Source organism: Heteronotia binoei, chromosome 17 (genome assembly GCF_032191835.1).
Source record: "Heteronotia binoei isolate CCM8104 ecotype False Entrance Well chromosome 17, APGP_CSIRO_Hbin_v1, whole genome shotgun sequence".
Classification (NCBI taxonomy): domain Eukaryota; kingdom Metazoa; phylum Chordata; class Lepidosauria; order Squamata; family Gekkonidae; genus Heteronotia; species Heteronotia binoei.
In genome coordinates this window covers 42,110,789-42,133,135 of record NC_083239.1, presented here as the reverse complement: position 1 = coordinate 42,133,135, position 22,347 = coordinate 42,110,789, and the positions used below count along the sequence as shown (strand labels likewise).

At 46.5% G+C, this 22,347-nt stretch overlaps 1 protein-coding gene across 1 annotated transcript; it reads right to left on the bottom strand.

Moving 5' to 3' along the window:
* Window positions 1-9,243: 9,243 nt before the first annotated feature.
* On the bottom strand, window positions 9,244-10,393 carry LOC132586140 (chemerin-like receptor 1). Its single transcript, XM_060258103.1, has one exon. The coding sequence runs from the start codon at window positions 10,391-10,393 to the stop codon at window positions 9,338-9,340; it is 1,056 nt and encodes a 351-aa protein (XP_060114086.1). The 3' UTR covers window positions 9,244-9,337.
* Window positions 10,394-22,347: the final 11,954 nt, after the last annotated feature.

Below are 22,347 nucleotides of genomic sequence, written 5' to 3'. Positions count from 1 at the left end.
TCTTGAGACTCTTTAGATTTATTTGCAAAGGGTGTCTCTTTCTCTTTGTCACAGTTCTCTCTAGCCTCGGTTAATATATTGCACTACAAACACACCCCTCAAATCCTACTAATTTCAATGCCGTTGACTCCCAAGGAAATGTGCATATGAGAACAGTTTTAAGGGCAGCTCTGTCTAGATCCAGGGGTGGGGTAGCTGGCATCTCCGGTTCAGAACTGTCTGCACTTTCTCCAAAATTGTGCTAGCTTGTCTAGGGAGGGATGGTGGCTCAGTGGTAGAGCATCTGCTTGGTAAGCAGAAGGTCCCAGATTCAATCCCTGGCATCTCCAACTAAAAAAAGGTCCAGGCAAGTAGGTGTGAAAAACCTCAGCTTGAGACCCTGGAGAGCCACTGCCAGTCTGAGTAGACAATACTGACTTTGATGGACCCAGGATCTGATTCAGTATAAGGCAGCTTCATATGTCTGTTTCCTGCCCTCAACCAACTTCTCACGACTTTGGACTGCTTTTTAAAACACTCGTTTGGAATTTCCGCAACTGGGGCAGAGGGGTAATTTGGAGCAGGGAACAGACAGGATTAAGTGCCAGCAGGATTCCCAAGTTGCCCCTTCCCTGGAGATCTGCCATTACAACTGGTCTCCAGACGACAGAGATCAGTTCCCCTGGAGAAAATGGCTCCTTTGAAGGGCAGACTCCCTGGCATTAAACCCTGCTGAGTCCCTTCCTAAGCCCCATTTTTCTCAAGCTCCACCCCAAATCTTCAGCAATTTTCCAACCTGAAGTTTAAACGCTTGTCAGGGATGCTCTAGGCCAGGTGTGCCAAAATCATTTGTTATGAGGGCTGGATCTGACACAAACAAGACTTCGTTGGGCTGGGCCATGTATGTCATAAAGTGCAATGTCCAGTAGAAGAGATATAGATTTATATAGGACACAATCAGACACAATTAAATATTTTCTTTTTTTAAAAAACACACTCAAAAGACGATTAAAAGATAAGCACTTTTGCAATATTTTGTGTATTTAACAGTTTCTGATAACCGGCACCTCTTCCTCTGAATTATTGCATCAAAATCTGGGGACAATGTCTGTGCTGCAACAATCTTGAGTATGCTGTTCAGGTTTTGTTCAGGTGTGTGTCTGCAAGCTGAAAGCCCACTTTTGATTTATTGACATTCATTTCAGAAATCTCATGGTCAGTGCTTTGAGCCTTTGAGGGGAAAACATGAAATGGCCGGGCACTGGTGAGCTTTTGTATGTAAGTTGCTTCATGTGCTGGTCGGCCAATGGAGAAAACAGAGGCTTTGTAGCTCCTGTGAGATTGAGCAACCCTGGCAAAGTATGTTGTGATGCAGAAGGAAGCAAGAGAGAGAGAAGGAAGCAGATGATGGTGAGTTGCTCATGGACCAGTTAGGAACCCTCTGGGGGCCTGATATGGCCTTCTGGCCACATGTTTGACACCCCTGCTCTAGGCTGTTCCTCTACTGAGCAGGGGGTTGAACTAGATGGCCTGTATGGCCCTTCCCAACTCAGTGATTCCATGAACCCTAGCACCAAGTGATGTTACACCTACCTTCCAAGTGTGGCATGAAGGGCCCAGGGTCTAAGCCATGTCTTCAGGTTCCCTTGAACCTGGCTCCTTTTATTTGAGAAACGTAATCAAATGCATTCCCTTTTTAACGTTTTTAAGGGGATCGATGTTGATTCCTATCCCTGCTCCTTTACACTTTGGCTTTTGGAGTGAAGCCAAGGGCTATTTCTTCTGGGGAAGCCACCGCTGCGAGCCTCCGGACAGCCATTTTTGCAAGGCGCCGCTTAGACAATGCGTTGGTGTCATCCTGAAGGGCGGCGGTCTTCGGTTTGGGTGGGGGAAGCGGGGTTAATAGATGTGCAGCAATTAAGGATTGAGATGGTGTTTAATTGTTGGGAGAGGCCTGGCTCGTTGGCGTAATGCTAAAACGGGAGGATTAAGAGGCCCCGCTTCATGGCCTTCTTAATTACTGTACTTTTGAAAATGCATTTGATAATGAACTTCAGTAAAAACAAATTTAAAAAATCCCTCCTTCAGATCTGTTTTAAGAGCAGGGTGTGTATGAAAAGGGAGGAGGAGAAAGCAGCCGCGGTGGAAGACAGTGTTGCGTAGGCGTTAGAGCAGGGGTGTCAAACGTAAAGTTCAGGGGCCAGAACTGGCTCGTCCAGGGCTATTTTGAGACCCGCAAGCAACTGGTGCAAGGGAAGAAACAGGAGGCTGCTCAGGGCGGGTGGGTGGAGCCACTCCAGGTGTGGCTTCACTCACAGCAGGACAACCTGCAGCAGTCAAGCGGAACCCCTTCTGTTCCGGGACTGGTAAGTTGGGAACCACTGCAGCCACATTCATACATTCAGACCCAGGTTGGAATCTCCACTCTACCGTGGATGCTTGTTGGGTGACCCAGGGCCAGTTTCTCTCTGTCTCTGTATCTCTCATAAGAACATAAGAGAAGCCATGTTAGATCAGGCCAATGGCCCATCCAGTCCAACACTCTGTGTCACACAGTGGCCAAAAAAAATTATAGCCACTGATGGATCTCTGCTCCATATTTTTATCTAAACCCCTCTTGAAGGTGGCTATGCTTGTGGCCGCCACCACCTCTTGTGGCAGTGAATTCCACATGTTAATCACCCTTTGGGTGAAGAAGTACTTCCTTTTATCCATTTTAACCTGTCTGCTCAGCAATTTCATCGAATGCCCACGAGTTCTTGTATTGTGAGAAAGGGAGAAAAGTACTTCTTTCTCTACTTTCTCCATCCCATGCATTATCTTGTAAACCTCTATCATGTCACCCCACAGTCGACATTTCTCCAAGCTAAAGAGCCCCAAGCGTTTCAACCTTTCTTCATAGGGAAGGTGTTCCAGCCCTTTAATCATTCTAGTTGCCCTTTTCTGGACTTTCTCTCTGTTGCTCTCTCCCTCTGTCTCTGTCTGTCTCTCTCTCTCTCTCAACCTGCTCTACCTCACAGGATAGTTGTAAGGATAAAATGGAGGAGAGTCCCCATTGGAGGAGCCTTGGGCCAATTAGACACTCTCAACCTCACTTACCTCATTGGGTCATTTTGAGGATCCTGAATCTGCCACCCTTTGGCTTCTGTGGATGACCCCGGGTTCTAGTATCATGGGAAAGGGAGTTTACTGCTCTTCTTGAAGGAGACCAGATGTCTTTGGGCTCTCCCCTTCCCAGAACTGTTTGCTAGTTCTGGGATGTAACTTTGTTGTCTAACAAAGTTTGTTGTTGAACATCACGCAAAACCTGACATCTCTGATCTGTTACTTGGCCTCTTGGCTCCAAGTTGTTGGTTTTTTTTCTTTTTGCTGTCTGTTGGTTTTTTTCTAGCCTGGATTGTTAAAATTTTTAAAAAGCACTGCTTGCGTTGGCAGTAAAGCAAAGTCCTGAACAAACAAAGCAATAAAATCTGGAGTAAAGCAGTTAACCCGAACACAGGGTCTTAAAGCTCACACTATTTCTCTTCTCCCACAAGGGTACGCTAAAAGAAGATTTAAGACCGTGACCCCTCCTCTCACTTCTCTGACTTTTGGCTTCCTCTGCTGAAATCTATAAAGGCCTCTTTTCTTTCCCTACAATGTCCTAACACAGTGTCCTAACATGGTGATCAAAAGTGCTCAGATTAAGAGGCCAAGGGATCTCATGCTCAACCACATCCTGGTTGGGGTTGCCAACTCCATAGTCTGGGGGTCAGTTTTAATTCTGGGAGAACTCCAGGCCCCATCTGGCAGTTGGCAACACAAATCTTGATGGCAGTGGTCATCATACCCCATGGATTCTCATTGGCCATAATTCATAAAGAAAAGGATAGGACCCACATATATAAGGGACAGTCTGTCTCCCTTTGGCTCCTCTGCTCCCCATTTTCTCAGGCAAGAGGAGGTGACTTGAAATTTGATTGTATTTTATGCATTTTCAAGTTTGGAACTGTAAGCTACCTTGAAGAAAGGAGATAAATAAATATTTTAAATAAATGATTAAAACTAAATAGATGAGGGGGCAGTAAGATTCAGGAAAAACCAAAGGAAGGACTTGGTTTGGAGAAGACACTGTGCCAGAATGTAATGACGTTGGCTAGTTTCACTGGCTTTAAAGAGGGAATTAGACAAATTCATAGAGGATCAATCAACTGTGATCACAGTAGAACTTCAGGTACCACCTGGGGATTGGCACCCCTACTTTGGTTTGATCAGCCAGAAAGGTCCCTTTTGGCTGCTACTTTCCTCATGCCTTATATTGGTCAGTTCTGCAACAAGCAGAGCAATGGAAGGACTTGGAAAAGTACATTTACTGGAACTCTGGAATTCTAAGGTTGCCAACTCCAGGTTGCAAAACTCTGGAGCCTGGAGAGGGCAGGATTTGAGGAAGGATCTCAGTGGGTTATAATGCCATGGAGTTCATTCTCTGAAGTAGCCATTTTTCTCCAGGGGAACTCCCTCTGTAGTCTGGAGATCTGTTGTAATTCTGGGAGATCTTCAGACCTCACCTGGAGGTTGGTAACTCTATTAATGAGCCTCCATTTTTTTTTGTTTCAGTATTGTGCTTTATGACAACTTTAATTTTGTAGCACTTGGTTCAGCAAGCTAACAGCAACGTTTTCAGGAAGCAGCCAGTTGCTGCTATTCACCTCATGGACACAGGAGGAGCTAAACCCAAAGGAAAGACAGATAAATGTTTTGTCCGATAAGGCACCAGTCTAGTTTGCCTTGAGGTTTTGTCTGTGTGTTCACATAAAGAGTAGGGTTGCCAAGTCCAGTTCAAGAAATACCTGGGGACCTTGGGGGTGGAGCCAGGAGCAAGGGTATGACAAGAATACTTTAACTCCAAAGGGAGTTCTGGTCATCACATTTAAAGGGACCGCACACTTTTTAAAATGCCTTCCTTCCATAGGAAATAATGAAGGATGGGAGCACCTTCTTTTGGGATTAATAGAATTGGACCCCCTGGTCCAATCTTTTTGAAACTTGGGGGGTATTTTGAGGAGAGGCACTGGATGCTATGCTGAAAATTCAGTGTCTCTAGCTCAAAAAACAGCCCCCCCCCAGAGCCCCAGATACCCGCGGATCAATTCTCCATTATTGCCTATGAGAATAAGTCTCCATAAGGAATAACAGAGTTCCCAGCAGACATTTCCCTCCCCTCCCCCTGCTTTCTGATGACCCTGAAGCGGGGGGAGAGCCTCCAAACCGGGGGATCCCCTGCCCCCACCTGGGGATTGGCAACCCTAAAGAGCTCCAGGTTAACCTCAGAGGTGCCTTTAATTGCATTGGCTGTTTCTACAACACAATTCTCGGATCCTTCGTCTAAAGGCTGGATCGTACATGCACACCCGGCCTGTGATTTCTATGTGTTTCATAATTGGTATTTGTGTGCCTGAACTTAGGGCAAAAAACAGATGTGACAAATCACATAGATAAACTCAGCTGTTGTCTGTAAAACAAAAATAGCAGGTTTGTGCATGCCCCCACTCACCCATTTGCCTCTGAGCTTCGCTGGAAAAGGAGAGATGATTTTAACCCTTCAATTGCTGCTCATATTTGCTAACTGAAATTGGCTCACTTATCCCTATGGTGCTATTAGCACCTTAAAGCACAGATGTCAAACATGTGGCCTGGGGGCTGAATCAAGCCCCCCCCCCCAGGGCTCCTATCAGGCCCTCAAACAACTGGCTATCATCTGCTTCCTTCTCATTCTCTCTTGCTTCCTTCTGCATCACAGTTTGCTTTGTTAGGCTTGCTCAATCAGACAGGAGCTACAGAGCAAAGCCTCTATTTTCTCCATTGGCTGAGGTTCTTCCCTTGGGGAGGAAGGGGGGAGGCAGAGCTTGTTTTGCCAGGCTTTCTCAATTGTACAGCAGAGCTACTGATCCAAGCCTCTCTTCCTTCTATTGGCTGAGACTCCTCTCCCTCCTGGCCCCCTGGGGAAGGAAGGAAAGAGCCAGAGCTTCCTTTCCCAATTCCATGGATCTCATGGGAGAGATACAAAGAAAACACCTTTAAGACCAATGAGTGCTAATCTTTAATTGGGCTTCTCTGTGTCCTTTATAAAGTTTATATCTCTGCTACCTAATCTTAAATAGGTACGCACATGGCCCGGCCTGACAAGGTCTCATTTATGTCAGATTCGTCCCTCATAACAAATAAGTTCAGCAAAGCAAAGGAGACATGTCATTAAAACACACACACACACACCTTTCCCCCTTTAAAAATGCCAGTACCAAAGTAGAGAGGCTGGTTGTGATTAGTGGAGGGTGAGCGATTGATAGGGCTGCCAAGTCCAATTCAAGAACTATCTGGGGACTTTGGGGGTGGAGCCAGGAGACTTTGGGGGTGGAGCCAGGAGACATTAGGGGTGGAGCCAAGATCAAGGCTGTGACAAGCATAATTGAACTCCAAAGGGAGTTCTGGCCATCACATTTAAAGGGACGGCACACCTTTTCAATTCCTTCCTTCCATAGGAAATAATGAAGGATAGGGGCACCTTCTTTTGGGGCTCATAGAATTGGACCCCCTGGTCCAATATTTTTGAAGCCTGGGGAGTATTTTGGGGAGAGGCACGAGATGCTATACTGAAAATTTGGTGCCTCTACCTCAAAAAACAGCCCCCCCGAGCCCCAGATCAATTCCCCGTTATACCCTATAAGAATCGATCTCCACATAGGGAATAATGAAGTGCTCAGCAGACATTTCCTTCCTTCCCCCATTTGGATGGCCTCCAAACCAGGGGATCCCCTGCCCCCACCTGGGGATTGGCAACCCTAGCCATTGAACCTCCTCTCCTAGGGTTGCCAACTTCCAGGTGATGATTGGAGGTCTCCTGGGATTACAGCTGATCTCAGTTTGGTGTAGTGGTTAAGTGTGCGGACTCTTATCTGGGAGAACCGGGTTTGATTCCCCACTCCTCCACTTGCACCTGCTAGCATGGCCTTGGGTCAGCCATAGCTCTGGCAGAGGTTGTCCTTGAAAGGGCAGCTGCTGTGAGAGCCCTCTCCAGCCCCACCCACCTCACAGGGTGTTTGTTGTTGGGGAGGAAGGTAAAGGAGATCCCGCCCTCCACTCTTCGGAGTGGAGGGCGGGATATAAATCCAATATCTTCTTCTTCTTCTTCTTCTTCTAGGCAACAGAGGTCAGAAAAGGGCAGGTTGGGAAGGTGGACTCTGTGGCATTCTACGCCACTGAAGTCCCTCCCCAAGTCCACCCCCAAAATCTCCAAGTATTTCCCTGGAGTTGACGACTCCATCCTCTCCATTTCACATCAATAAAAACAGGGGTTGTTAAAACATGCAAGTTACATTATAGAGAGGAATGGATGACTCACAACCAGGGGTGGAATTCTAGCAGGAGCTCCTTTGCATATTAGGCCACACACCCCTGATGTAGCCAATCCTCTTACAAGGTTCTTGTAAGCTCTCGGAGGATTGGCTGCATCAGGGGTGTGTGACCTAATATGCAAAGGAGTTCCTGCTACAAAAAAAGAAAAAAAGGCCCTGTGACGTCTACAGCAAGCCTTATGCATACACAGAGTTCAAAGCTGCTGTAAAATAACTCTTGAAAACCCAGTTACATTCGGTGGAAGTGTCACCTGTGGAAAGCATTGCTTTTTGAAGTATGGGTGTCGTGTGTTGCCAATCTTCCCCAAATCACAACTGACCTCCAGATTACAGAAATCAGTCCCACTGGAGCGAATAGACGTTTTGGAGGGTGAACTCTATAGCATCATACCCTACAAAGGTTTCTTCATGCCCATTCTAAAATTTTATCTCTTAAAATGCATGTATCTCACCTTTCGGTCCTTGCGGCAGCTAACAAAACCACAGTTTGTGTCATTGCAACATTATCACAGCTTTTGGGCCAGGAAATTCATGAAGATTGGGGGGGTGGAGTCTGGGAAGGGCAGGGTTTGGGGAGGGGAGGGAATTCAGTGGGATGCAATGCCATACAGGCCACCATCCAAAGCAGCCATTTTCTCCACAGGAAGTGATCTCTCTTGCCCAGAGATCAGTTGTAAATCTCAGGAGGTCTCCAGTCCCCACCTGGAGGATGGCGATCCTATTTTTCACTCATCTCCCGATCTGGAGATGTCCTTCCAAATAAGTATGGGCAGCCTGTTTACATTTATTTCATAGCATATTTATATCCTGCTTTTGCATTAGATCGATAAGACAGTGACATGCAATGTTAAAATCCATACAAAACTGTCAACACCAACAGCAGCTGTTAAAAGCTTACAGTGGCACAAGACTGATATAACTTTTAAAAAAGGCCTTCTGGGGGGAGCGGGGGGAAGAGAAGTTTTCAGCTGATGCTGGAAGGCCTCTGGTGAGGAAATTGTCCACTGTATGCAGAGAAATGGCTGAGGCTAGTGTGATCCTTGTCAGCTCTCAGAAGCTAAGCAGCGTCAGCCTTGGTTAGTACTTGGATGGGAGACCAAAGAATTTACACGGGGCTGCCAAGCCTGGGTGGGACAGGGGTTATTCCGCTTTGGGGGTCCCCCACCTGCTGGCCCGCAGGGGATCCCCTCCCAACACCACCGGCGTGATGACATCACCCATAAGTGACGCCGGTGGCATTGTCTGCCAGCCACTCTAGGAGCTTCCAGGAAAACTATAGTTTTCCTGGATGCTCTAGCAATTTGGGAGGACAACTCTATGGTACCATAGAGTTTTCCTTCCAAATTGCTAGAGCATCTGAGAAAACCATAGTTTTCCCAAAAGCTCCTAGAGTGGCCGGTGTGATGAGTGACATCATCATGCTGTGTGTGCTATGCATCCCTCGCTGGAGCCCATAGGGGACTTGGCAACCCTAAAGTTACAAGGTTGCTCTGCAGAGGCAGACAAAGGCAAACCACCTCTGCATGTCTCTTGTCTTGATGTGGAAGGCCCAGGCTAGCCTGATCTTGTCAGATCTCAGACGCTAAGCAGGACCAGCCCCGGTTAGTACTCAGATGGGAGACCACCAAAGAAGTTCCAAGGTCGCCCTGCAGAGGCAGGCAAGAGCAAACCACATCTGAATGTCTCTTGCCTTGAAAAACCTATGGGATTAGTTGGTTGTGACTCAATGGCACTTTACATGCACACACACACACACATAGAGTGAGGCGTGAACCCCACAGGCCAACTGCTGAAAAAAACCTGATGCAGATTTCCACTGACTGGCCACCCCCAGCAGGGGAGGAACCAACATTAAGACTTACACAGCTGACCTCTTGGCAAGAGCCAGAATGTTCAGGTGAGGAAAGCAAATGAAGTCCTTATGGGCTTCAGGAAACAGCAGGTCTACAGAACCTCGAATCTGCTCTTCAGATCAGCTCATGGGCTACTGTGGAGCAGCCCAACTCATCCACAGAACAAGCAGCCTCCTTCTTGCGACCGGAAAGCCCTCCGATCGAGTAGGCGGTCCCTTCAAGCAAAGTCCTTCTGAAGGCCCCTGATATGTTCCAGCGACCTATTTTTCGGCGGAAGTCCAGGCCCATGAAGAAGTAAAGGATGGGATTGGCGCAGCTGTTGAGGTAAGCCAGACAGGAAGCAAGAGGGACGCCAATGGACACCGCCTGACCTTTGTACCCCTTCAGTTTGAGGAGGAGGAAGAGATGGTACGGGGCCCAGCAGAGGAAGAATGTGACCACAATCACTAGGATGACCTTAAAGGGTTTCTTGGAGCGGATGGTGGCTTGGCGTTGCCTCAGCTTCACAGCGATTACCCCGTAGCAAGCCACAATGATGACAAAGGGAGCCAAGAACCCGCACACTAACCTCAGCTGATACAAGATCAACTTCACACTCTCTCCGTTGTCCCCCACGGTGAGGGAGCATTTCGTCTGGTTGCGTTTGGAGTCATCTACTGTACTGCGATAGATATAAAAGGGGAGGCTGGCCATGGTGGCCACAGACCAAGCGCTAAAGGCAGACAGCCATGCCATGCGAGGACCACGGCGGTTTCTGGACCACACTGGGTAGACCACAGAGGCGGCACGATCCATGCTGATCGCCGCCAGGAGGAAGACACTGCAGAACATGTTGAGGTACTTGATGAAGCTGTTGGCTTTGCACAGGAAGCTCCCAAAGGGCCAGTCACCTTTGTAGATAGCGTTCTTCATCAGTGGCACTATCCGGCTGACTGAGAACAGGAAGTCTGCCAAGGCTAGGTTGAGGAAAAAGATGCAGTTGACGGTGCGAGAGGCCTGGCGGGCCGTGATGGCAATCACAGCTCCGTTGCCAAAGGAACCACCGAGGAACACCACGCTGTAGAAGAAGACCTGAACCATGTCTATGGTATTGCTCACATCGGTTTTGGCTTTAGGGGACGTCAACAAAGAGGCATGAGTAGGCCACAGGTCGGTAAAGTTATCCTCCATGGTGGAACCTTACAAAGAAACAGAGATGAGCAAAATCAGAAGGTCTTTTTCAGCTTAGGAAATTTGAGGGAGCAGAGGTTCCCCATTTCCCAACCTTTGCATAATTCCGCCTGTCACCTCTGGAGCTGAGTCATACCCATTGCTTTTCAACATCCTAGGCATATTTATGCAGCAGCAGCTATGCTTGGCGAGAGAAGGCTACAATAGCAGATGACTCAAGAAAGCGAGCCAAGCTTTGACATAGGCCCTTTTCACACTTACCAGTGCAAACCGGAAGGGAGTCGGTATTGTGCCGCTTGCAGTAATCCGAGACAGGGATGGGAGTTTTCAGACACATGTTTTTTTTCCCGGTAGGGTTCCGTGATTGAAGCGAGCCATTTCACAGTGTTCCGCTCTTATCTTGCTTCCACCAGCTCGCGATCTCCAGCTTATTTTTTTTTTTTGGGAACGTTGGGCTAAGATCGCCATAGCGCTATAGCGCTATAGCGACGTATCACAACAGCAACACCATAGAGATGGCTAGGCTCTATTGAGATAAGTTACCAGGTTTCAGCGGTGGCGATATCTGGCATCTTAATGGAGCCCAGGAATCCCTATGGTGATGCTATTGTGACACGTCGCTATAGCGCTATAGCGATCTTAGCCTGACGTTCCCCCCCCCCCCCAAAAAAGCCGGAGATCGCAGCGGGCGAAAAAGGGTGCGAAAACTGCTCCCGGGTTAGATACTGGACATTTCACACAGCACCCCATAGCGATTTCAACCCGGAAGGAGGGGTTGAAAAGTGGAAGAAGCTGCTCTTTGTTTGTAACGACTCAGGCACGCCTCACTACTGGGACAGCCGCGGGAGTGTGTGAAAAGGTGAGAATATTCCGGTAGCAGCCAGTTGCTGAATCGGGTCTGTCTGAAATGCCAGCAGAAACCCGTTACTGTTCAGTAACTGACCAGCTTCCATACCGGAATACATAGACTGTGTGAAAAAGCCCATAAAAGGGGAACCATAGAAAAGGGGGGGAGGGGTTGGAGGTAGGAGAAGAATCGAACTCTGACCCCAGCCTGATCCCTTCCACTACAACAACACCTGATGCTTTTTTCTTTTCTTTTTTTGAGCCCTTTATAGACACAAGCAAACAGCACGGAGATTTTCATATATTGGGTTGGATTCAGCCAGCTTCACTCAGTCTCTCCCTTCTTTTTAATTATAGCACTCTCCCCCCGCCCCCAATCTCTCATGGCTGTTATCCATGCAAGACCTTTTAGAGTGGTCTGTTTCCTTCTCCATCAATAGAAAAGCTGATTGCATCCAACCCATTCATTCCCCCTACTCACATTATAAGGGTGGTGGTGCGGAGATATTCATTGTGCTATATTTCAAAAATACAATAGAAGGTTTTTCACAAACAGACTTTCGACAAATACTCAGTTTTGAAAGTTGGTAAAGCTGCAGTACTGCAGTCTAAGTTCTCTGCTCATGGCCTGAGTTCGATCCCGGCGGAAGCTGGGTTCAGGTAGCCAGCTCAGGGTTGACTCAGCCTTCCATCCTTCTGAGATTGGTAAAATGAGTACCCAGCTTGCTGGGGGGAAAGTGTAGATGACTGGGGAAGGCAATGGCAAACCACCTCGTAAAAAGTCTGCTGTGAAAACGTCGTGATGCGACATCACCCAGAATCGGAAACGACTGGTGCTTGCACAGGGGACGACCTTTATTCTTTTCTTTTTTTTTAATGACAAAAGTATACAAAAAGAGACCCTTGGAAATATAATGGTTTTTAATATATTGTCATCTTATAAAATGAACATTAAAATAGATTTCGTACATTGTGTGAAACAGAAAATGCCAAATGAATGTCTTCCAGTCACCGTGCTAGTTATATGGGTTTAAAACCGGGCACATTCTGAGCTTGGTCTCTATTGTTTTATAGAACTGAGCCACTGATCCAGTCATTTGAGTCCTGCCAGTTCCAGTACTTCCAAAAGCATATTTATTTATTTCATTTAACTTATTTATTTAACATATTTATTTTTTTCATTTATTTTTTTCCCCACAAGCAATTTTATTTATTTATAGTCAACGCATTTATACACGAAATAACAAAGCTATATTAAGGGAACAATAGAATACAATCTCAACGTTTAATACATGAATACTATTTATTTCATTTAATTTATTTATTTATTTCATTTAACATTATTTAATCAACTTTTTAAGGTTGCCTTTCCACTGGTAGGGTTGCCAGGTAAATGCCTACAATGCTCTAGGAGATTTTGGAGGACAGGGCATGTGTATGTGGGGGGGGGAGGGGGGAAGATTCACATGGGTCAACATTACTTCTGGCCAGGCCTCAGTTCAGGGGAGCTCACAGGAGCACAGCTCCTGAACTTTTTTTGAGAGTTCTACCTCCTCCTTCTGAGAGTTCTACCTCCTCCTTCTGAGAGTTCCACCTCCTCGTCCACTGAATAGTATGTGCAGCTGCATAACAATCCCTGGATGAGCTCCACCTAGGGTTGTTAAGTCCAATTCAAGAAATATCTGGGGACTTTGAGGGTGGAGCCAGGAGACTTTGGGGGTGGAGTCAGGAGACTTTGGGGGTGGAGCCAGGAACAAGGCTCTGACAAGCATAATTGAACTCCAAAAGGAGTTCTGGCCATCACATTTAAAGGGACAGCACACCTTTTTAAATGTCTTCCTTCCATAGGAAATAATGAAGGATAGGGGCACCTTCGTTTGGGGCTCATAGAACTGGACCCCCTGGTCCAATCGTTTTGAAACTTGGGGGGTACTTTGGGAAGAGCCACTGGATACTATACTGAAAATTTGGTGCCTCTACCTCAAAACACAGCCCCCCCCCAGAGCCCCTGAAACCTCCAGATCAATTCTCCATTATACCCTATGAGAATTGATCTCCACATAGGGAATAATGAAGTGCTCAGCAGACGTCCCCCAACCCCTCCGTTTCTGGCGACGCTGAAGTGCAACTCTACTCACGAGTTGCAGCCAACTTCTTCCAAGTAACACAGACACCCCAAGAGGAAGCCTTTCAATTGGGGACTGAAGCCTCCGGAGGTGGAAAGGCACATTGTCCTCTGGGGGCAGGGCTTCCCCCCGCCGGCCAGCTGACTGGGGGTGGGAAGGAGCCTGGGAAAGCGGAAGAACCCCTGCTGGGACCTGGGGATTGGCAAGCCTAGCTCCACCACCTATTTTTCTACAAAATGACCCCTGCTTCTGGCTAAAACTAAAAGTGACATCACTGATGCTCTAGGGTTTCTTCAGTTTCTGTGGTAAAACTCGAATGAGAAGTTCAAATGAGAGACGGGAATGCAGGGAAGATGTAATATACATGCCAACCCCAGTTCCAGCTAAAACCTGGAAGTGTGATCACTGGTGATCTAGGATTTCAACAATCAATGAAGTCACTTCCAGATTTTAGCCAGAATTGGGGTTGACATGTATATTACACCTTCCCTCAGTTTTCGAGCTGTGGTGGGAGCTTGGAGGCGGTGATAACAATACCTGCCATAGTGTGTGAGTTAAAGCTAAGGCAACACCTTGAAAAATAACTAAAGTGCAAAAGCTATATCATACATATTCGGGGCTTTTTTTGGTACCAGGAACTCTTTTGCATATTAGGCCACACACCCCTGATGTAGCCAATCCTCCAAGAGCTTTCAGAGCTCTTATCACAGGGCCTACTGTAAGGTCCAGAAGGATTGGCTACATCATGGGGGTGTGGCCTAATATGCAAAGGAGTTCCTGCTACAGAAAAAGCCCTGCACATATGATTTAGTAATGGCTGAACAATTTAAACATGTAATATAAAAATTCTTTACAACGATCATACGATTTCATACAAAAGGCTTTTTCCCCCTAAAAGATCCCTGGAGAGTGCAAGGCTGCATTCAAACTCCCACTTTCAAACGGAATAAAGTCCTTGTGCTTTGATGCGAATCATTTCTTAATTAATAAAGTTGCAGTTCTCAAAGCTTCTTATGTGCTCCAATAACTCCTAAAAACAGATGGCTGAAAAGAGGACCCTTTCAGGCCTCCTGGAAATGGAACTTTATTAATTAAGAAATAATTTGCTTCATAGCACAAGGACTTTATTGAACATATGAAGCTGCCTTCTACTGAATCAGACCTTTGGTCCATCAAAGTCAGTGTTGTCTTCTCAGACTGGCAGCAGCTCTCCAGGGTCTCAAGCTGAGGTTTTTCACGCCTATTTGCTTGGACCCTTTTTTGGAGATGCCAGGGATTGAACCTGGGACCTTCTGCTTCCCAAGCAGATGCTCTAACCGCTGAGCCACCGTCCCTCCCATAAGTTTTTCTTTTTGAAAAAAACTTTTGTATGAAAGTATATGATCATTGTAAAGAATTCTTGTGTTGCATGCTTAAATTGTTCAGCCATTATTTAATCATTTGCAGTTCAGTTATTTTTCATGGTGTTGCCTTAGCTTGCCTTGGCTTTAACCTATTCCCATGATTTTCCTTGGCTTTAATTTTATTTATTTATATTTACTTTAGATTTACATGCTGCCCACTCCGCGAGCAGACGCTGGGTGGCTAGCAATCATGGTAAAAACAATGCAAATTACAATTATAAAAGAATAAAACACATATAAACAATTTTAAAACTACATTATTAGGTGCTATAAGAAGATTTCATAACAAAGGCGGTTTCTCCATATCTCGGTTCTCATAGTGTGTGAGCTGGCAAACCTACGTTCCATCCATTTAATTTCCCCAAGCTGGCAAGCCGTAACGAATGTTTACACAAGTTACAAACTCATATGTCAGGGGTGGCCAACGGTAGCTCTTCACTTGTTTTTTTTTGCCTACAACTCCCATCAGCCCCAGCCAGCATGGCCAATGGCTGGGGCTGATGGGAGTTGTAGGCAAAAAAAACTTCTGGAGAGCTACCGTTGGCCACCCCTGACATATGGATTTATTTTTAAAAAACAAAAATACTTAAAACTATCATGGACACTAGGGTTCCCAGGTCTGACTCAGGAAATATCTCGGGACTTTGGAGGTGGAGCCAGGACAATTTGGGGGGGGAGGGGGTGGAGCCAGGACCAAGGGTGTGACAAGTACAATGAAACTCTGAAGAGAGTTCTGGCCATTACATTTAAAGGGGCCGCACACCTTTTAAATGCCTTCCCTCTATTTGGAAATATTAGAGGATGGGGGACACCTAATTTTGGGGGGCTCACAGTTCCAGATAGGTTACTAACTAGTTACTAGTTACTAGTTCCACTTAGTTACTAGTTCCACTTAGTAACCTAACTGGAACTGTAAAAAAACCCCTGAAGTTCGAGATCTTAATGAGAAGTGCCTTGTCATGATTGGAGCTGAGAAAGAAGCCTGGAAGGCGAAAACGGGTTCTGAATTTCTGGATACTTCATTAAGCTCTTATGCAGTAAAATTAGAAATTTCCTGCACGTCTAAGAATCTACATTGACCAGCCGACATTCGCCCATTTCCCTTGGCGTCCTTAAGACTGTCCTTCATTCTATTTGCTTCACAGGAGACAGAACCTGCACCTTCTATGGAATGATTTAAGAAATAGGAAATTGACTCTGTGGACTTTTTTTTTTTTTAAATGCCATTAGGCATTTGGCTCTTTTCCTAGTGATGTTTTGTTTGCTATAAATATTTATTTGGTAAAGCTAGTTATATTTGTGTGCTAGAGTAACTTTATTTGTGTCAGCTTTCACAAGCACAATTGAGACTAATTTATACACGGAAGCAGGGGTGGAATTCGAGCAGGAGCTCCTTTGCATATTAGGCCACACGCCCTGATGCAGCCAATCCTCCGAGAGCTTACAAAAAAGAGCCTTGTAAGCTCTTGGAGGATTGGCTACATCAGGGGTGTGTCACCGTGTGTGGCCTAATATGCAAAGGAGCTCCTGCTAGAATTCCATCCCTGCACGGAAGCATTGCTTTGTATTTCTGCCACCCTTATCTGTGTTTCACTTTGGTTGCTTACCCAACTGGAGATAGGGCAACCCTAACTGTACATGTGGACACGAAGAAACTTAAATGAGGGAACACCAGATAAAGCAAAAGTCTTCACTCGCTAGACGAAGACAATGATAAAGGGGACAGTCAAACATCCCTAGGAATTCCATGATTTTGAGGCCATGACCCAGAATACCCTTTCTTGGGTTGCCACACATTGACCCTCAGACAGCAGAAGCATACAAAACAGGATGTGCAAAGATGATCTATAGTAGTCAGAGAGGATCCCTGTGAGAGCAGGCAGAGAGTAAATTGATTAAAAACAGATTCAATTAAAAAGAGCTTCTGAGAAGTCAAAATATCCACCTACCAAGGAGGCTTCCTGCTGCACCGCTGCATGGTTTACAGACCAGACCTTAAAGACTAACACAATTTGAGGGAGGGTATGAGCTTTCATAAGACACCATCAACTTCTCTTGAACGGTGACTCACCAAAGTTCATCCCCTGCCCGAAATTTTGCTAGTCTTTAACATGCTCCTGGACTCTTGCTCTTTTCTACTGCTACAGACAGAATGACAACATCTCCATATCTTCATCTAGCAGACCTTGCCCCCTTCTGACCTCCTTCCTTAGAGCTTCAGTGATCTCCCCCGCTCTCTGCACAGGATACAGCTGGATTGTCCGATCATTCCCAACACAGAGAATCCCCACTGTCAGATAGGGGTGGCAAGCCAGCTACCCTTTCCTAAGAGCCCCCGTGGCGCAGTACTGCAGCCCTAAGCTCTGCTCACGACCTGAGTTCGATCCCCGGCGGAAGCTGGGTTTTCAGGTAGCCAGCTCCAGGTTGACTCAACCTTCCATCCTTCTGAGGTCAGTAAAATGAATACCCAGCTTGCTGAAGGGAAAGTGTAGATGACTGGGGAGGGCAATGGCAAACCACCCCATAAAAAGTCTGCCGTGAAAACGTTGTGAAAGCAACATCACCCCAGAGTTGAAAATGACTGGTGCTTGCACAGGGGACCTTTCCTACCCTTTCCTCATCCCTATTTGATCTCCTTAAACATTTTAGTGTTCACGGATCAATAAATCAGCATTGTAGTTTGGATCAATGATGCACAGCATCTATAGAAATGCCAGATCAAATTGCATATCAAATTGCAAATGAAAACAGTACACCAGGCATACCCAATGCAATCTGAATCATAAAACCAGCTGTGCAGAACAGAGAACCAAAACCATGGGCAAGAGTAGAAATGAAAGAACCAAAACAGGAAATATTCCCTCATCCCCAATTCTTACAGCCTTTGAAATCAAACTTGTCGGATGAGACAGTGAAGTATACAGCTGCATTCGAGTCCAGAAGCTCCTTAGATACCAGCAAGATTTTCAGGATATAATCTTCTAAGAATTTAAGTTCCCTTCCTTAGATATCTGATGGATATCTGCCAAAGGGAGCTCTGACTTTCAGAAGCTTATATCCTCAAAATTGTTGGTCTCCAAGGTGCAGGACTTGAATCTACCTGTTCTACTGTAGACTAATGTCCCTAGGAATTCCATCAGTGAATTCCAGGCAGTGAAATTTGCCTCCTTCCTTCTTGATTGCTGAAATCAAATTAAGCATTTTACATCAGGGGTGTCGAACATGCGGTCTGGTGGGCAGATCAAGCCCCCACAGGAGTCCTATCAGGCCCACAAGCAAATCAAAACTAGGTTTGCAACTTACAGATACACACCTGAGCAATACCCAAACAGCATACTCAAGATTGCTACAGCACAGACATTGCCTCCAGTTTTTGATGCAATAATTCAGAACAAGAGATGTCAATTGCCAGAGATTGTTAAATAAACAAAATTTTGCAAGAGCACTAATGTTTTAAGCATGTTTTATTTTAAGTTTATATATATATATATATAGTGTTTGTCTGTAACCTGGCATTACATTTCACAGCACGCATGGTCTGGCCCAACAAGGTGTCATTTGTGTCAAATCTGGCCCTCCTAACAAATGAGTTTGACACCCCTGTTTAAATGATGCTGTCTTTTTGCAGAATTACAGCCCAGCTCTGTTTGCAGTCTGGCAATGTTGCAATCGGCACAGAGGTGTTGTGAACCCACTTAGGTGGCTAAGTGGCAATGCAGGGGTGTGTGCATGTACCGAAATCTTGCACACCAATTTAGAACTCTCAAAAAAGAGCATTTTTTAAAATAATAATAATAATGGTGGGAGCTTGCAATTCACTGCCCAAATTCAATTTGAGTGTGTGTGGAGCAGGTAGGCTCTGTCTATCCCTCATTTGGAAAGGTCTTTGCTGGTCCACCATGGTGCAATTCCCTGCTCTACTGGGATTGAAACTGGGACTTTCTACATACAAAGCATGTGCTCTTTGACTCAGCTGTTGCTCCCCCCTAGAAATTTGCAAAGAGCAGAAGATACACACACAGGGAAACCTAGACTGTCTCAATCAATGCTTCCTCTACGTTGTGTACTAGGAGCTAAAATTCTATTTTGTGAGCTACTGGCATTAAAGTTGCGAGCTCCTGCGTAAATTAGTTTGCTCCGGAGCCATTTTTCCTGAGATAAGACAAAAATGTGTGAGCCGGACGCTAAAAAACCCTGTGAGCTGGCTCACTCAAACTCAGCTTAGAGGGAATCCTGGTCTCAATGCTTTAAGCATGCCACCCACCAAAATCAAAGGGGAACAAAAGGCACGCAAGCTCCATTGCCACGGCTACTCACACGGTGATGCAAGCCACAGCGCAGGGACAGTGTGCTCCTAACCATAACACAGGCGAAACCTAAACACAGTCCCACAACAGAAAATTCCTCCCAAGATTGGACCGAAGGAAACTTCCCTTGTTCTGAATAGTCACAGGAACAGAACAATTCTTGTCTCCTAATGGGAAACCCAACATCAAGCCTGACCCATCCCGTTACCTGTCCCCGGCTCCGGGAGTTTGTTCTACTCCTGTCTTCCACAGATGTCCTTTCACAGGAAATGGGTGATTTTCTTGCCTTCTCGCAGCCTGTCTGAGATCTTGGCCTTTGGCCAACATGAGACGCGGCTCTCGATGAAAAGAGGAAGCCGGCATGACAGTTACTTCTTTTTGAGTGGCAGAGGAGAGAACACAAAAGCCAGTGTGGAGTAATGAAGAGTTGCCAAAAGAAAGAATGAATCCACTTGAGGCCAAAGCCGGGAAGGCAAAGACTCGAGGTTTCCAAGGAACAGGGGGCGTTGTTGAATAAGACCTCACTCTCCTAGATTGGGGCGGGTTGATTCACGGAGGCTGAGAATTCTCCCGAAGTATGTCTTGCTTTCTTTTGAAGTTGCTCTTTTTGCAATGGATGACATTTTATTAAGACAAGGCTAACTATGGGCATGGTAACATGCACTGTGCTAAAATAACCCAGAGTTCTGCAACCTGAAAGGCTGAATTCCGCAAGCTGAATAAATAAGCAAATTAACAATTGCTTGGTACTTCTTCACCCAACGGGTGATTAACATGTGGAATTCACTGCCACAGGAGGTGGTAGCAGCTACAAGCATAGCCAGCTTCAAGAGAGGGTTAGATAAAAATATGGAGCAGAGGTCCATCAGTGGCTATTAGCCACAGTGTGTATATATATATATATATATATATATATATATATATATATATATATATATATAAATTTTTGGCCACTGTGTGCACAGAGTGTTGGACTGGATGGGCCATTGGCCTGATCCAACATGGCTTCTCTTATGTTCTTGGTCAGGGCAAGCCCTGCCACTAGGCAAACTAGTCAATTGCCTAGGGCAGAGGTATCTAACTCATGAAGAAGAAGAAGACATTGGATTTATATTCCACCCTCCACTCAAGAGTCTCAGAGCGGCTCACAATCTCCTTTATCTTCCTCCCCACAACAGACACCCTATGAGGTGGGTGGGGGTGAGAGGACTCTCACAGCAGCTGCCCTTTCAAGGACAACCTCTGCCAGAGCTATGGCTGACCCAAAGCCATCTCAGCAGCTGCAAATGGAGGAGTGGGGAATCAAACCCAGTTCTCCCAGATAAGAGTCCACACACTAAACCACTACATCAAAATGGCTCTCTAGAGGGTTGGATCTGCCATAAATGAGACCTTGTTGGGCCGGGACATGTTGGGCTGGGCCATGTGTGTACCTATTTAAGATTAGGTAGTGGAGATAAAAATTTTATAAAGAACACAGACAAAACGTTAGCACTCATTGGTCTTAAAGGTGCTTTCTTTTTATTTCCTGGGCAAAAGAAGTTCTGGCTCTTTCCTCCCTTACCCAGGGGACTGGGGGGCGGGTGGAACCTCAGCCAATAGAAGGAAGAGAGACTTGGCTCAGTTGCTCTGCTGTGCGTTTGAGAGAGCCTAGTAAAGCAAGCTCTGCCTCTTCCCCCCCTTCCTCCCCAAGGGAGGAGCCCCAACCAGTGGAGAAAATAGAGATTTTGCTCTGTAGCTCCTGTGCAATTGAGCAAGCCTTGCAATGCAAACTGTGATGTAGAAGGGAGCAAGAGAGAGTGAGAAGGGTGCAGATGACAGCCTGTTGCTCGGGGGCCTGATAGGAGCCCTCCGGGGGCCTGATCCGGCCCTCGAACTGCAAGTTTGATACCCCTGGCCTAGGGTACTGACCAGAAGTTCCAGAAGTTAGCCTTGCCTAGGGTGGGGCCAGCCCTGTGCTTGGTGTAATTTCTTCTGCCATTTTAAAAATCGCATACACAGCTTCTGCAGATTGAACTGAGGAGCTCTACTCCGATTGCTCCTATTTTTTTTTTTTGGCCTGTGTCACTGGCAAAACACAGTTTTCTTTCACTCTTTGGGGAGCTGTGGGCAAGTGGTGTAGAGATACTAGATCCCCTGGTGGGGGTCCCCTGCTTCACCTCTCCACTAGCCAGCAGAGGGACTTACCCCCCCCCCCAAAAAAAGAGAGGGACACCCAATGTTTTAGCAACATGCCTATGTGACTTCAACATGACCCAGAAGTGACATAGGCACATCGGGAAATTCAGGTTGATGCTCTTGTTTGGGGGCAAAAATTCTATTATGCCATAGAGCTTTTGCCCCCAAACCAGAGTGTCACCCTGACATCACTGGCATGCCTACATCACTTCCGGGTCACATTGAAAGTCACATGGGCGAATCACTGAAATGTCGGGTGAGACTCTCTGCTCCTGGTAAGCCCATTTGCCATTCCCTGCTGGCTGTCAGGAGGGATCTGGAGACCCAAATGTGCTACCATAAAGTCCCACTTTCCAAGGCAACCATTTTCTCCAGGGGCCTTGATGTCTTCAAGAGCCAGTTTGGTGAAGTGGTTAAGTGCGCGGACTCTTATCTGGGAGAACCGGGTTTGATTCCCCACTCCTCCACTTGCAGCTGCTGGAATGGCCTTGGGTCAGCCATAGCTCTGTCAGAGGTTGTCCTTGAAAGGGCAGACTCTTATCTGGGAGAACCGGGTTTGATTCCCCACTCCTCCACTTGCAGCTGCTGGAATGGCCTTGGGTCAGCCGTAGCTCTGTCAGAGGTTGTCCTTGAAAGGGCAGACTCTTATCTGGGAGAACCGGGTTTGAGTCCCCACTCCTCCACTTGCAGCTGCTGGAATGGCCTTGGGTCAGCCGTAGCTCTGTCAGAGGTTGTCCTTGAAAGGGCAGACTCTTATCTGGGAGAACCGGGTTTGATTCCCCACTCCTCCACTTGCAGCTGCTGGAATGGCCTTGGGTCAGCCGTAGCTCTGGCAGAGGTTGTCCTTGAAAGGGCAGACTCTTATCTGGGAGAACCGGGTTTGATTTCCCTCTCCTCCACTTACAGCTGCTGGAATGACCTTGGGTTAGCCATAGTTCTTGCAGAGGTTGTCCCTGAAAGGGCAGTTCTGGGAGAGCTCTCTCAGCCCCACCCACCTCACAGGGTGTCTGTTGTGGGGGAGGATGATAAAGGAGACTGTGAGTCGCTCTGAGACTCTGAAATTCAAAGTGGAGGGCGGGATATAAATCCAATAT

What these genes read in the sequence shown, in the direction of transcription:
- LOC132586140 (XM_060258103.1), bottom strand. Translation starts at nt 10,393, where the DNA reads ATGGAGGATAACTTTACCGACCTGTGGCCTACTCATGCCTCTTTGTTG.